This window comes from Aythya ferina (genome assembly GCF_964211825.1).
Source record: "Aythya ferina genome assembly, chromosome: Z".
In the NCBI taxonomy this organism is placed as follows: domain Eukaryota; kingdom Metazoa; phylum Chordata; class Aves; order Anseriformes; family Anatidae; genus Aythya; species Aythya ferina.
The window spans coordinates 27,571,380-27,587,121 of record NC_140299.1 but is presented as its reverse complement, the minus strand read 5'-3'; the positions used below and the strand labels follow the sequence as shown (position 1 = coordinate 27,587,121).

The 15,742-nt window shown below is 39.2% G+C and overlaps 1 protein-coding gene across 3 annotated transcripts in view; it reads right to left on the bottom strand.

The window, feature by feature from the left end:
• Positions 1 to 8,782: 8,782 nt before the first annotated feature.
• ZNF366 (zinc finger protein 366) overlaps positions 8,783 to 15,742 on the bottom strand; it is a 38,049-nt gene continuing 31,089 nt past the window's right edge. For all 3 annotated transcript variants that reach the window (XM_084503130.1, XM_084503131.1, XM_084503132.1), the window contains exon 6: positions 8,783 to 13,784. In XM_084503130.1, the coding sequence (XP_084359256.1) occupies positions 13,249 to 13,784 (536 nt within the window). In that variant the 3' untranslated portion in view covers positions 8,783 to 13,248. The remainder of the gene's footprint in view (positions 13,785 to 15,742) is intronic.

Sequence of the window (15,742 nt, the reverse complement as noted above, 5' to 3'; positions counted from 1 at the left end):
GAACTGTCTCCATGAAATTCTTTTTACCCTAAAATGTGTTAAAAATTGTTTGTGGTAAAGTAAAAAATGCTCCTGTGGATCATGGTTTTAAAACATGCTTTTTTTTAAAACAACATCTCTAAGATGTCCAAAGACAAGAGAACATTTAAAGGTGGAAAGGACAATTGCATCCACCATAAATAAGAAGCAACTATTATTTTCTTGCACAATGAACCCTAACATGCTTCAGCTGCATGGTTAGGGCAGCATACAGTTTTGATCTCTATTTTCATCTGGCTTTAGAGTTTGGTTAACAAACTACCTACTTCAGGCTTCCTGCCTGAAGAGAGGATGTTGCAGTTGCCTCTGACTAGAGGAAAGACAAATAAAGAAGTAAAGAGACACCTTAGGAGGAGAGGACAGGGATGCAGGGAAAGGGCGGTGTGGTTGCTCCCCCTCCTTGTGGCTGGATCTATTCCTGCCTAGCTACTTCAGAAAGCTGTGGAAGGATTAGTATTGTGAATATGCAATATAAAAACAAGCAAACGAACAAAGCAACAACAAACAAACAAGAAGAGTAAGGCTTGAAAAGCTACATATTTAATGAAGTGCTTTTTAAGAGTCTACAGGTCTAAACAGTGTTAAGATTAACTTATTCAGCAACTAAGCCTTGTCTCCATTTTAACATCATAAAGCTCTAAAACAAAAGAGGTTTATGTTTTATAAAGAGGTTGGAAGGTGTTTAATGTTGGTAAGAAGGACTATTTTTATCAACCTAGATCTCCAAAATGTTTATGCTGTCTTCCCACCCCCCAACATTTTTGTATGACTCATGGTTATTCAAATTGAGATTCTAAAGTCAAAAGTTGAAAACAGTCGAAAAAGTAAAATGGGGACGATTTTCTGATGTATAAGCAAATGTTTCTCTCCCTTTGACAAAACTGTTGTTGATGTGCTTGAGCTGCAGAAAAGATAAGGTGGCATATTATTTTTGGCAAAGGGGTCTTTACCTATGGAATCGTAAACCAACATGCACATTTGCACAACAGTAAGTTTAAGTTTGCTGACTGTGCTGCTTTACAAAGCCATTCTTTTGCTTTGATATGAACAGGGTGATACCACCCTTCATAAACCTCATTGACAGGATTTTATGGATGCTGTCTATTCAAAGGGATTTTTTTGCTCTGGTCACTTTGAAAAAAAAAATCATATATGGAAACAACTGCATTTCAAATCTATTCTGACTAGACTGTTAATTCACAGAATATAAACATGTAAAGATGAAAAAGGTATTAACAATCTTTGTCCACTTTGTGTGTATTGATATGTTTCCCCTGCCTATTCCTCAGATATTCAGTCTGTAATCTGGAAAACAAACAAACAAACAAACAAACAAATACACTGAGATGTCTTCTCTTCTCTTCTCTTCTCTTCTCTTCTCTTCTCTTCTCTTCTCTTCTCTTCTCTTCTCTTCTCTTCTCTTCTCTTCTCTTCTCTTCTCTTCTCTTCTCTTCTCTTCTCTTCTCTTCTCTTCTCTTCTCTTCTCTTCTCTTCTCTTCTCTTCTAAAATATTTAAATCTGCTTAACACACCTAGAAGTTAGGACTAATGTGCAATGTCTAGCATTCGCAAATAATATTGTCACCGATTTTTGTCATTCTTTCTGCTTGCCTGCGATGCTGGGGTATTCTTTTTTTCTTTCAAGCATTTCAGAAGGATGGAAATGGCACTACAATAATGGACTTAGACTAAGTCACTCTGAACAGTTAGGGACTTTTGCAGAAAGCTGATCACTGTGTACTATGCTCCTGAAGAGTTACCCAGAGAAAATAAAACAGAAAAAGAAGGAAACATTTAAAAATACAGAAGAAAAAGGCGAAGTATAAGAAAATATAATTTGCTTGTGACACCATCTGTCAAGAATACATGCAAGTAATCACTTATACTTGATCTCCTCAGGATACACAGTATAATACATGCAAAATTGGTTCTACATGGGAAAACAAAAGAAAACAAAACAGCAAACAAATGAAGAACAACAATGACAACAACAGCAACAACAAAACAGTATTAGAGCCTTGGAAAAATTTACCTGGAAGCACGTGATTATAAGAAAATGAGGAAACAAAACAATTTATCTGCAAGGTTATTCAATTCCCATAGTGAGACTACTGGGACAATGGAAATGCAAAAGTCTTAAGAGTATGAGTAGCTGGGTGGGTTCATGCTGCAGAGGGTTTGGATCTGTTGCTACAGTTCAGATAGAAGGACCAGCTCTTGTACTCGTGGGGGACTTCAACTTCCCTGACATATCCTGGAAGCACAACACAGCCCTGAGAAAGCAGTCTAGGAGGTTTCTGGAGAGCGTGGAAGATAGCTTCCTGACGCAGCTGGTTAGTGAGCCTACCAGGGGAGGTGCCCCGCTAGACCTTCTCTTCACAAACAGAGAAGGACTGGTGGAGGACGTGATCGTCGGGAGCTGTCTAGGGCAGAGTGACCACGCAATGGTGGAGTTCACTATTCTTGGCGAGGCCAGGAAGGGGACCAGTAAAACCGCTGTATTGGACTTTCGGAGGGCTGACTTTGAGCTGCTCAGGACACTGGTTGGTGGAGTCCCTTGGGAGGCGGTTCTGAAGGGCAGAGGGGTCCAGGAAGGCTGGGCGCTCTTCAAGAGGGAAGTCTTAATGGCGCAGGAACGGTCTGTTCCCACGTGCCCAAAGACGAGCTGGCGGGGAAGAAGACCGGCCTGGCTCAACAGAGAATTGTGGCTTGATCTTAGGAGGAAAAAGAGGGTTTATAAGCTTTGGAAAAGTGGGCAGGCCACTAAGGAGGACTTTAAAGAAGTAGCGAGGCTGTGCAGGGACAAAATTAGGAAGGCCAAAGCTCATCTGGAGCTCAATCTGGCTACTGCCGTTAAAGATAACAAAAAACGTTTCTATAAATACATCAACACAAAAAGGAGGACTAAGGAGAATCTCCATCCTTTACTGGATGCGGGGGGAAACTTAGTTACAAGAGATGAGGAAAAGGCGGAGGTGCTCAATGCCTTCTTTGCCTCAGTCTTTAGCGGCAATACCGGATGTTCTCTGGATACCCAGTACCCTGAGCTGGTGGAAGGGGATGGGGAGCAGGATGTGGCCCTCATTATCCATGAAGAACTGGTTGGTGACCTACTACGGCACTTAGATGTGCACAAGTCGATGGGGCCGGATGGGATCCACCCAAGGGTACTGAGGGAACTGGCAGAGGAGCTGGCCAAGCCACTGTCCATCATTTATCAACAGTCCTGGCTATCGGGGGAGGTCCCAATTGACTGGCGGCTAGCAAATGTGACGCCCATCTACAAGAAGGGCCGGAGGGCAGACCCAGGAAACTACAGGCCTGTCAGTTTGACCTCAGTGCCAGGAAAGCTCATGGAGCAGATCCTCCTGAGAGTCATCATGCAGCACTTGAAGGGGAAGCAGGTGATCAGGCCCAGTCAGCATGGCTTTATGAAAGGCAGGTCATGCCTGACGAACCTGATCTCCTTCTATGACAGAGTGACGCGCTGGGTGGATGAGGGAAAGGCTGTGGATGTGGTCTACCTTGACTTCAGCAAGGCTTTTGACACCGTCTCCCACAGCATTCTCCTCAAGAAACTGGCTGCTCTTGGCTTGGACTGGCGCACGCTTCGTTGGGTTAGAAACTGGCTGGATAGCCGGGCCCAAAGAGTCGTGGTGAATGGAGCCAAGTCCAGTTGGAGGCCAGTCACTAGTGGCGTCCCCCAGGGCTCGGTGCTGGGGCCGGTCCTCTTTAATATCTTCATTGATGATCTGGACGAGGGCATCGAGTGCACCCTCAGTAAGTTCGCAGATGACACCAAGTTAGGTGCGTGTGTCGATCTGCTTGAGGGTAGGAAAGCTCTGCAGGAGGATCTGGATAGGCTGGACCGATGGGCTGAGGTCAACTGCATGAAGTTTAACAAGGCCAAGTGCCGGGTCCTGCACCTGGGGCGCAATAACCCCAAGCAGAGCTACAGGCTGGGAGAGGAATGGTTGGAAAGCTGCCAGGCAGAGAAGGACCTGGGAGTGATGGTGGATAGTCGGCTGAATATGAGCCAGCAGTGTGCTCAGGTGGCCAAGAAGGCCAACGGCATCCTGGCTTGTATCAGGAATAGTGTGACCAGCAGGGCTAGGGAGGTGATCGTCCCCCTGTACTCAGCTCTGGTGAGGCCGCACCTCGAGTACTGTGTTCAGTTTTGGGCCCCTCGCTACAAGAAGGACATCGAGGTGCTTGAGCGGGTGCAGAGAAGGGCGACGAAGCTGGTGAGGGGCCTGGAGAACAAGTCCTACGAGGAGCGGCTGAGGGAGCTGGGCTTGTTCAGCCTGGAGAAGAGGAGGCTCAGGGGCGACCTTATCGCTCTTTTTAGGTACCTCAAGGGAGGCTGTAGCGAGGTGGGGGTTGGCCTGTTCTCCCACGTGCCTGGTGACAGGACGAGGGGGAATGGGTTTAAGTTGAGCCAGGGGAGTTTTAGGCTAGATGTTAGGAAGAACTTCTTCACTGAAAGGGTTGTGAGGCACTGGAACAGGCTGCCCAGGGAAGTGGTGGAGTCACCATCCTTGGAAGTCTTCAAAAGACGTTTAGATGTAGAGCTTAGGGATATGGTTTAGTGGAGGGCTGTTAACGTTAGGTTGGAGGTTGGACTCGATGACCTTGAGGTCTCTTCCAACCTAGAAAATTCTGTGATTCTGTGATTCTGTGATTCTGTGATTCTGTGACCACTGACCACACTGCCAAAATCAATGCTATGAATAGATATCCTCATCAGATGGTCATTGGTAAAGTCTTAGAATAAAACAATAACTTGGATTGGAATGGACCTTAAAGATCATCTACTTTCTACACCTCTGCCCTGGGCAGGGATGCCACACACTAGATCAGGTTGCTCAAAGCCCCATCTAGCCTGGCCTTGAACACCTCCAGGGATGGGGCATCCATGGCTTCTCTGGGCAACTTGTTCCAGTGTCTCACCACACTCTGAGTGAAGAATTTCCTCCTCACAGCTAATCTAAATCTCCCATCTTTTGGGAGCATTCTCCTTTGTTCTATCATTATCTGTCCAAGTAAAAACTTGCTCTCCATCTTTTATATAAGTCTCCTTTAAGTACTAGAAGGAGTACCAGGGATGCTGGCTGTCTTGGATCACCTCCTTGTCCTGCATGTGCCTTGACATTGCCTCCAGGAGGATCTGTTCCATGCTCTTGCCAGGCACAGAGGTGAGGCTCACTGGTCTGTAGTTCCCCGGGTCTTCCTTTCTACCCTTTTTGAAAAAGGGAGTGATGTTTCCCTTTTTCCAGTAACTGGGGACTTCACCTGACAGCCAGGACTTTTCAAATATGATGGAGAGGGGCTTTGAAATTCCATCAGCCAGCTCCCTCCTAACCCTGAGATACATGTCACTGGGTCCCATACACTTGTACCTGTTCAGTTCCATCAGGTGGTCTCAAACCTGCTCTTTGCTTAGATTGGATGCACCTATTTAAGTTGTATTTTTCCTATAGCTACTTGTTACAGAGTGAGTGCAAAGGGCTACTTGAGCACTCCTCATCCCATTCAGAGTGAAATTAGGCAGTTTTGCGTAATGTTGGGATGATATAATTAAAATGGACTAATTGTACTGGAGTGGGTGACATTTGTATGATCCATTCACATGATTCATCCTGCTGGCTGGCTGTGGGGTTGTCGCCTCCCACATGCTCATGGTAGCAAGCATGTATGAGCTACTGTTATCGTAAGCAATCCCAGTCATTTCTGTAGGAAATATTTGAGAGTGGCATTACTTTTGCCAGTGCCTACTTCCAACTGTTGGCTCATGTGAAGTCTGACTCATGCAGCCCTTGTAAGAACTTGCAGTCTAGTTAATCTCAGTTTAATAAAAATTCTTATGAGGGGGTAGTTTTTAATTTTATCTTTTTTTTTTTATTTTTTTTTCTTAGTAAAATCACATCTACTTCTAAGCTACTTGGCAGTGTTTGCACGTGCATTTATCAGACCTATATTATCAAGGACTTTTCTGGTCTTAGTGCTACTCTCACAGACTTCCAGCTACTATGCACAATCCTGTTTCAATTCTTGTGTAACTTTCTATACAGCAGGACCTCACCACTGTTATCAATTTTCATTATCCTCATGTGACTGGCAGGAGAGCTGATTCTCTGTCTTTATAAATTTGTTACCTACTGGTTTAAAAAAAAATCATATTGGCCTATGAAACAAATCAAAGAGATAATGAGTTACATACTTCTAGGAAAGCCCTTTAATTTGTAGCATAATATGGCAAGGTCTGTGAGGAATTAATCATCTTGTAATCAGTTTTCCATGGCAATTTATCACTTTTTTTTTTTTTTTTTTTCTTTTAGGTTTATATCAGCCTCTTATCTTGCTAAATTATTTGTAATTCTCTTAGAGTCATTTCTGTGATACCTTGTCTATCCTTTTTATGCTGTTTCCATCTTCACTATTTTATACAGTAGCTTTCCATAGGGTAGAAATACATTTCTTATTCTCATACAAATACATCATTCTCATTTAGCACAACTTTAGCACTAATGAACCAATAGGTTCATTAGCAACTCAATCTGAAGTTATTCATTAATGATTTTCCATTGAGAAAGATAAGGATACTGAATTAAGTACAGTATAAGCGGAAAATCTCATTTCCAAAAACACAGGCAAACATTCTCCACCTAAGTAAATTGGCTACACTACAAGAGACGTTTCTATGTCAGAAGTAATTCACTGAAAGGGAATGATTTCTGGTTCTATTCAAACTAAATTATTTATAAGACTGGACTGGCTATACAATTTATTTATTTTTTTTTTTTTGGACAGAGTAAAGAGAATGATAAGACAGCAGAAAGTATTCACAAAGTGGCTTTTCTCTGTTCAGTTGTGTTTTCTTTGTAGGCTGATCATCAGGAAAATTTATGGAATATGATCCAACACTGCATCATGTCTGGGTACAGCATTACCAGTAATCCCTCCTTGTTTCAACATTTATAATTATTGAAATGACTGACATTCTGTATATGTTTTTGTATGTTTTTGCCTTATGTACCAGTGTGCAAACACATTTAGCTGTTCTAAACTACACAAGATGCAAAGTGTATGAGTGGGACAAGCAGTTCTGAATGCTGTCATGGTACTTAAACTAAAGTTTTAATCTGTTCAAGGTCTACCACACAGCAACTTCATAGTGACTGTATTCATCACTCCTGTCAAAGATATCCTATCTTATTTTCAGCAGTGTCAGGTTGTTTGGTTTTTTTTTTTTTTTTTAATTTTAATAGTTCATCAACTTTTGTCATAATATCTGTACTAATTTGCCTATCTCCATAGCAATGCTTTAGATACACTGAGCTCTTCCCTACTTTTCACTAAGGCACAGAAATGACCTTCTGGAAAAATCTGAGAGGTTCTCTTTCTCTTCTGTTTCTTCTTGTTTGTTTGAAGACCCAAGTGAACGCAGTTAAGTTTTCAACAAAAATGAAAAGTAAGACTGTAAAAAGGACCAAATATAAGTCTTTTCTAAATTATATTGTTGCAACTGAAAAAGAGGAAACTGAGAATCAGTGATACTGAGTCACATGGGAATGAAGCAGGTCATTCTCCAGATAAAGAAACGTATCTTCCTCCTCATGTAGAACTAGTTTATAATCTTCATTGTGTTTATTACTTGCAATCAAAAAGGAAAAGGGAGGAGAGAAATGGGGGGAGAGAGATAGAGAAGAAAATAAGAAAGAAAAGAAGGTTTATTTCTGTTTCATTTGGCTTCAATGTATTTCTGGTGTTTGTATGAGACTTCTGTGTTTTTTTTTAAGATGCATTCCTCTCAGAATTGGAAACTGAATAACTTCTTTATTACTTGAATTATTTCATAACCAGTATTCCAGTTGCTTTCTCTCTGTGTCCAAAAACAAATTTAAATGGTCTCTGTGAAGTCTGATAATGCTAATTCCATCCAGATCTCATTAAAAAAAAACATATCTAATAATTTACTCATCACTTAGTAGTGATGTTTTCCATCAACAAAAGAAACTCCTAACCTCTGATTTCTGAGTTTTCTGCTTATTCCTGAAATTTAAAGGAATTCTTAGTTCCTTAAATTCAATACTCTAACACATCTGTGTCTCGTTTTTTCTTTTTAGATGAAGACCTTTGAAACATCTTTAAGGTAAGGGTTACACCTTTCTTTTTTTTTTTTTTTAGCTTTTCTAATGCTAAATTAACAAATGCCATGATCATTCCAAAGCATTTTTATGTTCTCCCTGCAGTCTGTAATAATAAAATGAGTGTGCTGTCTCAAGGGACATGGCAAACCTTCTTTCCTTGTCTCCTAACTACTCTCCTGTCATTCTTTTAGGTTTTCCTTTAAAAGGACCACCCTTTAATGGTGCTGAGTGAAGTATGGCCTTGTGAAACCAACTCCATATGTTTAGTGTATAAAATATCTGGGGTGCCAAGAGCTCCAGATCAATTTCAATAGTACAGAAGCATCACTTGTATATATTTATTTGTTTAAATTAATGCAATGCATCATATATGCTTTTACTATTGAGAAGAAAAGAGAGAAAATGAATATTCACCAATAGTTGGTCCATATTTTGAGTTGGGGTTTTAAATTATAGCCCAGTGTTCTATGTGAAATAAATACACACCACATTATCTGCAAAATCTGTTAGAAGTATTAAATGTTAGCTTTGATACATGTTGTTCAGCAAAGCAGACATGGCTTATTTTCAAAACTGTTAATAATTATGAGAAACTTCTTGGTTTAATAACAATGGTACTTTTATTACTTCTTAACTGTACACTCATAACTACAGAATCTAGCAGCACAATATGAAGAGAGAAATCAAAGAATAGCCATGAGACTAAAACAGAGTTATAAAAAGACAAGTAAAACAGAATTAATTGGTCTTTCTGGTATCTTTCCAAGAGTGTGTTTTGCAATACACAGCACGGGATAAAATTATGTTATAAAATTAAAATAGAGTGTTCTATCGTTTGCGCTGCTGAGCACATTGCAGTTCTCTTTGCCATCACAGGCTAGAGGCTGCTCAGCAGCCAGGAGAACTCCAGTTCATATGGAGATAGCTGAGTCCAGGTAGCCAAACTCAAAACATCATTTCAGAGTTACCTACAACTCACCTTTCTCACTAAATACATCATATTTCTTTATCCTCTGATTTTACTAATCCAGCTTTTGATTTTTCATCCACTTATTCTGTTCTGCACAGTGTCTTGCAGAGCTCTCCTTGCTGCTCTTAACAGCAGAAAAATCTCCAGCTTAACAATCTACATGTCTTCATTTACTCAAACTCATGGTGTTGTACATTTACTGTTACTCAGTGGGGCTTCTTGAGCATCTGGTTTGTAAAGTATGTCTGCTGTATTAGTTTGTGGTCATTCTTATTTGCTCTGAAGCTTTCTAAGAGAATGAAGTTAGGCTTTTTGTAGTAATGGAGGGAAACAGTATGAATGTGATTTAATATAGATGTTGTGGTGAAGACTTTTCAATTTCATATGGTATCACAAGTTGAAAACGCAACTCACCAAAGAGTCATATAGATGTATTTTTGCCTACCATGTTGTAAGAAGAAGGTAGGTAGACTCAGATTAGGAAGGAGTAAAGAAAAAAAAAATGCCCAAAGGTCTAGGAGCAATGGCTCTACAGGGCTTCTGGGCCTCTATTCAAAGCAAAACAAGGAAGCTAATCCCTCAGAAATTAGAAATGGGAAGTAACTTCATTATGAGAGCAAATTTCAATAAAGCATTTTCAAAGCTATTAAAAACCAAAGGCTGTTACTGTCTGTTCCCAAAATGGTGCCAATGTAAATAGTGTGAAAATAACTTATGTTTGGAAAGCAAGGTGCTTCACAATGAAGGCTGTTATTTCACTTTTAATGTGTCCCCCAGGGCCTCTTTATAACAAGTGTCATAAACTCAGCTGTATTATGTTCTGCAGTTGGGAGAACTATCATTTAATCCCTTTGCCTGGGTCACTTGACACTTGTCTCCTTATCTCAGTAACAGTTTTGTTTGCAATTCCTCTGACTGGTGACTTAGGCTTTTGGAAGAGTTCTTTGCTATTCCAATATGAATTAACCTTGGGTGCTTGTGAATTAGCTTCGTGTGACTATGTGACTGGGCACAGTCTCAAAGTCTTATTGTAATATAATATTATCCGCTTTCTAGGAAAAATGTAAGAAAAGTGATACACATTACAAATTACTCACAAATAGCACTGCTACTCTGGGTACCCTTACTCCTTTCTACCTTCCTGTATGTATATGGTTGTCAATTGCTTTTGCTCCAGTGAGATGTGGAATTGAAGTAGATAAATTGGCTGCAGAGGAAGTTAGATTGAAAATGTGTGGGTTAATCATTCAGACAACCAGATTTTTTTCCAGTGATTTACTTTCATGAGGACACCTCTGGCACTTTTCCTTATGGGGGAAATCCCTGTACAGGTACTCTGGACTGTATACTTTTAGAATACATCGTTTTCATGGTTAGGATGTTATCTGCTACAGATAGATTTTCCATGGAATTCAAGACCAACTCCTCTCATGTACAGCACTTTCAGCTACAGGGAGAGATGACTGAACTATACTAGGCATTTCTGAAAATTCTGCTCACTAGTTCACATAAGAAAATGGGAGTTGAACTCTGCTGAAAATGTCTTCTTTGTTCTATTTTTCTGGAATGGTCTTGATATGTAACCACTTGTTTCTTTCTTGATAAGGATTGTCTGCCTGTCCTGTAACATTCTCCATTTTATAAACAACAATGTTTTGCGATGAAAGGGTTGTATTTTTGCTTTACGCCTGGCAAAACTGCAGGGCCTTGCTAAATGCAACTCATCGGCGTTACAGAAATTATAGAAAATGCATTATATAATATATAAATACATACATACATACATATATATATGTGTGTATATGTGTATATATATATATAAAACTAGGCTCCAGATTTTGTTGTATATTTATTTTATCATAGGAACTAATATGGCTGTAAAGGTGGAGAGGACTGATCTTAAAAACTGCAAAGCTGCGAACTATACCACCTTAAAGAGACATTTCTGAGAGTAAGTGGGATTTTTTTCTGGCAGAGGCAAGATAATTACAAGGAGGGTAAATGCAGGAATTCTTCCCATTTCTAAGAGACAATCTCATAGATCACACTGAATATCTACTTGGTCTTTTCCCCTGTAGTCCTAGAAAGAATGAGGCTGAACATATTACTCTAGAAAATTTTCTGATTCCTCTGCTCAACCAAGATTTCCTTGAAAGACGGCTCCTTTTTTAAGGAGTTATTATGCAGCAAAGGACAAGTTAAATGTATATAATAAAATAGCTCTTCACTGAAAACAATGGCCTCTGTACCTCTGAAATACACCTCATTTTGAAAGACATCATTCAGTTGTCCTGAATCCACTTACATTCCACATCAACTTTGTATACCCTCTTTATTTTTAAAAAAGTATGTACATCAGCTGTAGAGTTAATTACATTTAGAAGAGCAACCCGTACATTAAAGCTTCACACATCAACAGTTTTTTCTCCTTTTCATTCAGAGTCTTTATTACGCCAAGTTTGAATACTGAAAGACGGAACCATCTCCTGCAAGCTCAGACTGCACAAACACAGTTTTATATGATTGATTAACTGGTAGGTGTGAGAATTGTTACTTCTGTAAGGTGAGAAGTTTCTTATAATGGTAGAGAGCTGCAGCAACAGGCTTCTAGCCTTAGCAAGCCATAAGAATATGACTTTACATTTAATTATAACTTACTGTATGTTAAGCATTACAACAAGGTATTCTGAATCAAGGGCTTGGCAGGTAAGTGAAGAAGGTAGTAATATTTGGAAATGATGTACCATATATGGGGGATTTAAACTATTGAGATGTGTTCCCAAAATGACAAAGGAATAATTAAATGACTTAAATCTTTACTTCCTTATAAGCAATGGAATGGCTTGGGGCCATTTGTCTTACATCTTGAAAATGTGGGAATCAAGGTGCTAGTCAAACAACTCATGTAATTGATGGAGTGTACTTAATGAAATGTACTTTCAGCATCTTTGTTATATTGTATGGGAATCAGAGGATATAAAGCTGGGAATGACTCATTAAAAACAGCATGAGTGGAATTCTTCTGTAAGGCTTGGAGCTCACTGGTCAAGCTGTGTTAATGAGGGAAAAAAATCTGACTCAGATAAGAGGAAATCTAAAAACTGTTATTCTCTGTAAAGTATTGCTTGCCCTGTAAGGGCTCTTTTTTGGCATCCCTTCCAACATAAAATCTGATCAGACTTCATAATTTCAAGCTTGCTAGCCAAGATAAACTGGAAGAGATAAATGGCAAAATTACATCATTTTCTCAATGAAATGACTCTCTTTGTTTTGTGTGTAATTACAGCAAGAATTGCAAATGCTACGTGCTGCTGCTGCTCATTAAATGCATTGGTGTGAACGGACATTAGAATAAAATGTCAATATTGTCCATGCTATTTCACTTGAAGAATTGATGAATACTTCCATACTGACTGAAACATAGCAAAATACAAGCATCTCATTTGCCAGAGGAAAAGCTTCTGCGACCATAACAAAAACCAAGTCTTTTCAGAGCCTTACAAAATTGCACTTCACTATCTCATAAAAAGTTAGCATTTCTTCTTAATTTGTTCCCCATTTTTCATTGTAAGTCATTAAACTAACATACTCACTGCAGTAAATGAAAGTGTGGATGTGTTAGTTCTGAGAGGGATAGCACTTTCGTGCACACCATATTTAACAGTTCTCTTGCTTATGCTGTGAAATATTTACTATTTTCAGATTTTTTGACACCTATGGTTAGAAGTGTTCATATATATCTTAAACAGATAATAAATCAAACACTAAAGTATGTTGCTTTTGATAAGTAGAAAATCTTGTATAAGTCTCTACCACCACAGATAAAGGAAAATAAACTTCTGTACCCACCCCATTGTCTGTTTATACATCAAATGGATAAGTGTAAAAATGTTATTGTTTAAAACCTAGTGCATTTCTTTATCCCCTTTAACTGCTTTATTGTTTTCATGTACGTATTTTACCTTAATTTATTTTATTGATTTAGCCTGTTGATTTCTAAAGACTACTACAAAATTTCAGGCTTTGGTAAATTACAGTTCATGCTAAAAGCTATCTGTTTCTCATTTTACAGCTGTTTTAAAATGTCCATTTAAATGCCTATAAGCATTGTTTGTTTTTCCATTTTTCTTTCCAGTAATTCTTTCAAACTCTTGTTCCTGTGCTTGAAATACAAGTAATCAGAGAGAGAATGGCCAAGTCTGGCCTTTTCGAAAGATCTAAAGCTCAGATGTTCTTTATTGTTTGTGGTGTCTCTCTCTCCTTGGCTCTCCTGGTTGTCTGAATCCCCTATTCTCTTCTCCAGTCCTCCCTCACTTAACATTTCTTCATTCTCATTGCAGTAGGACTCTCTGAAGCCCTTCATCATGCAGTCTGGTTTGCCAGACAGATCTTGAGGTGTATATAGCTTGTTGTTGTCATGATGATACATGCCAGGGCTGTACTGCTCTGCCTCATAGCAGTTGTCTTCCTCTTCTTCCTGGCATGAGCTTCCTTTGGCACTCTCACCATCTGAATGAAATGAGATTCCTTTCCCTTGGCTCTTCTGGGAAAGATCAAAGGGCTCTTCCTGTTCCAAGCTTCTCAAGACATTTGTCTGGGACAGAGCAATTCTTCCTCTTCCAAAACCTTGTAGTGTTAAGAGGGGGGAGAAAAGGAATAATTTATATATAGCAAATGTTAGTAGGTGATACATGGTTAAAACAGAAAATTTGAGGTGGCCTTCTATTTGACATTTTACCTCTGTCTTCCACTCAGCTATGTCCAAACACTTTACTGTTTACATCTCATGACATCCCCTTTGAGATGCTGTTAAAAGCAGTGCTATTGGATTCACCTCACAACCAGGTCAAGACACATGAAACATTCTGCTGTTCATGCCAGACATTTAGTGAGAGAGCTAGGAATAAAAGTGAAGTGTCTGGCCTCTTGTAAACTATTTTTGCCAGTGAACCTACCCACTTCCTTCTTCCTATTTTTTTTTTTAGTGAACACTTTGATCTAAACCATCACATGCCAAAATCAAAGTTCTAGTTTTTACACATTTTTTTTTCCAGAGGAGTGGAAGAGATTAAAAATGTGTTAAGATGTTTGTTCGGTGGACACTCCAGTTCAAAGTTTCTACACTAAAATGAAAAGAAAATTCTCTCTCATCAGTCCACTACCTACTCTCTCCTCAAGTTTTTTGCTCTCATCCAGTGCCACTGAAAAGCTTCATGACCTAGTTAGTGCTTCAGCTTGAGGAAATCATCAGAGCCAAATGAAAATTTTGAACTGCACTGTATAAAACTGAGTGTGGACCTGTGTCTGTTTCATCTTAGTATTTGTCAAAGCATCTCCTCTCTGTTCTTGCTAGAAACCCAGTTGTTGCTATCAGGATGCAGAGAAGATTCAGATATTACAGGTACAGTCCATCTTAATTTAAAAAATGTTGACACAACTGGGATGAGGATTTCACTAAGCAGCAAAAATCTATAGCAGAAATTATTTTACTTGCTTAGATTTTTATTTTTTTTTCCCTCTCAGTAATTTGATTCATTGTCTTCGGGATTTATACAGCCTCTCTAGATACAGCTGTTACTTTGCAACTGTGTTGTATTTGTTAAAATGGCTCGTGAGCAGGTGGCAGCCTTTACAAATTTTTTGTGTCTGATGAGCCTAAAGGACTGAAGAATTACTGTACTTAGGCTGTCTTCAATTACAAGTAATCATGTAACTAGCATGGTGTGGTAGGAGATGTAAAGGGGGGAGGGGGAAGAAAAAAAAAAAAAAAAAAAAGCTATTTACAGCATTACTTGTCAGGATCTTTGTAAACTTTGTCCCAAATGTCATTACAAGTCGTGTTTTCCATACACATTAGGATGTATTAAAGCCTAAATTTTAGGCTGCAATAATTATTACCCTCAAGAGAGTTATTTATCCAGTCTAAACAAACAAAATACCTTGACTATTCAAATGCTTAAAACAATCCTCCCTAATACTTTCACTTTTCTAGATAGCATTGGCATGTGTGCACATGATTTTAGGAAGTGTATGTGTTGGGTCAGAGGGAGGAAATACTTTGCCAGATACCCTGAACTGTCAAAAGCCCATAAACTTTGAGATGAGGGAGGATTGCCTTCTTCCATTCTCATGTGTCTCTGCAAATTGGATTTGAGCTTACAGCCTTCGATTAATGCCAGATGTATCAATATGGCACAGAATAAATGTATCTTGAGCAGAAAGGCTCCTGTACATAGAGCTATTCAGGCTTCCATTCCAATGTGGAATCCAATAAGCAATGAGAAAGACAAGTGAAAACTTCCAGACTTTTTTCTTCTGTCAGCTTTGAATGGATTTATGATGTATTCTCATGTTAAAAACATGTGGATGTACCTCTAACATGAGAGAAATACTATAAATTTCTAACCAGATATGTCTGAGGAATAATGTGCTCTTTAAAATGGTTGCTAGGGTGTGGTCTGTCAGCATTCAAGAGTCAAACTGATCAAAAACTGAAAAATTTGTTCAGAAATACTGGAACGACACCTTCAGTCAGGAAAGTTGTAGAGTCACCCCAGGGAAGTGGTTAAGTCCCCATCCCTGGA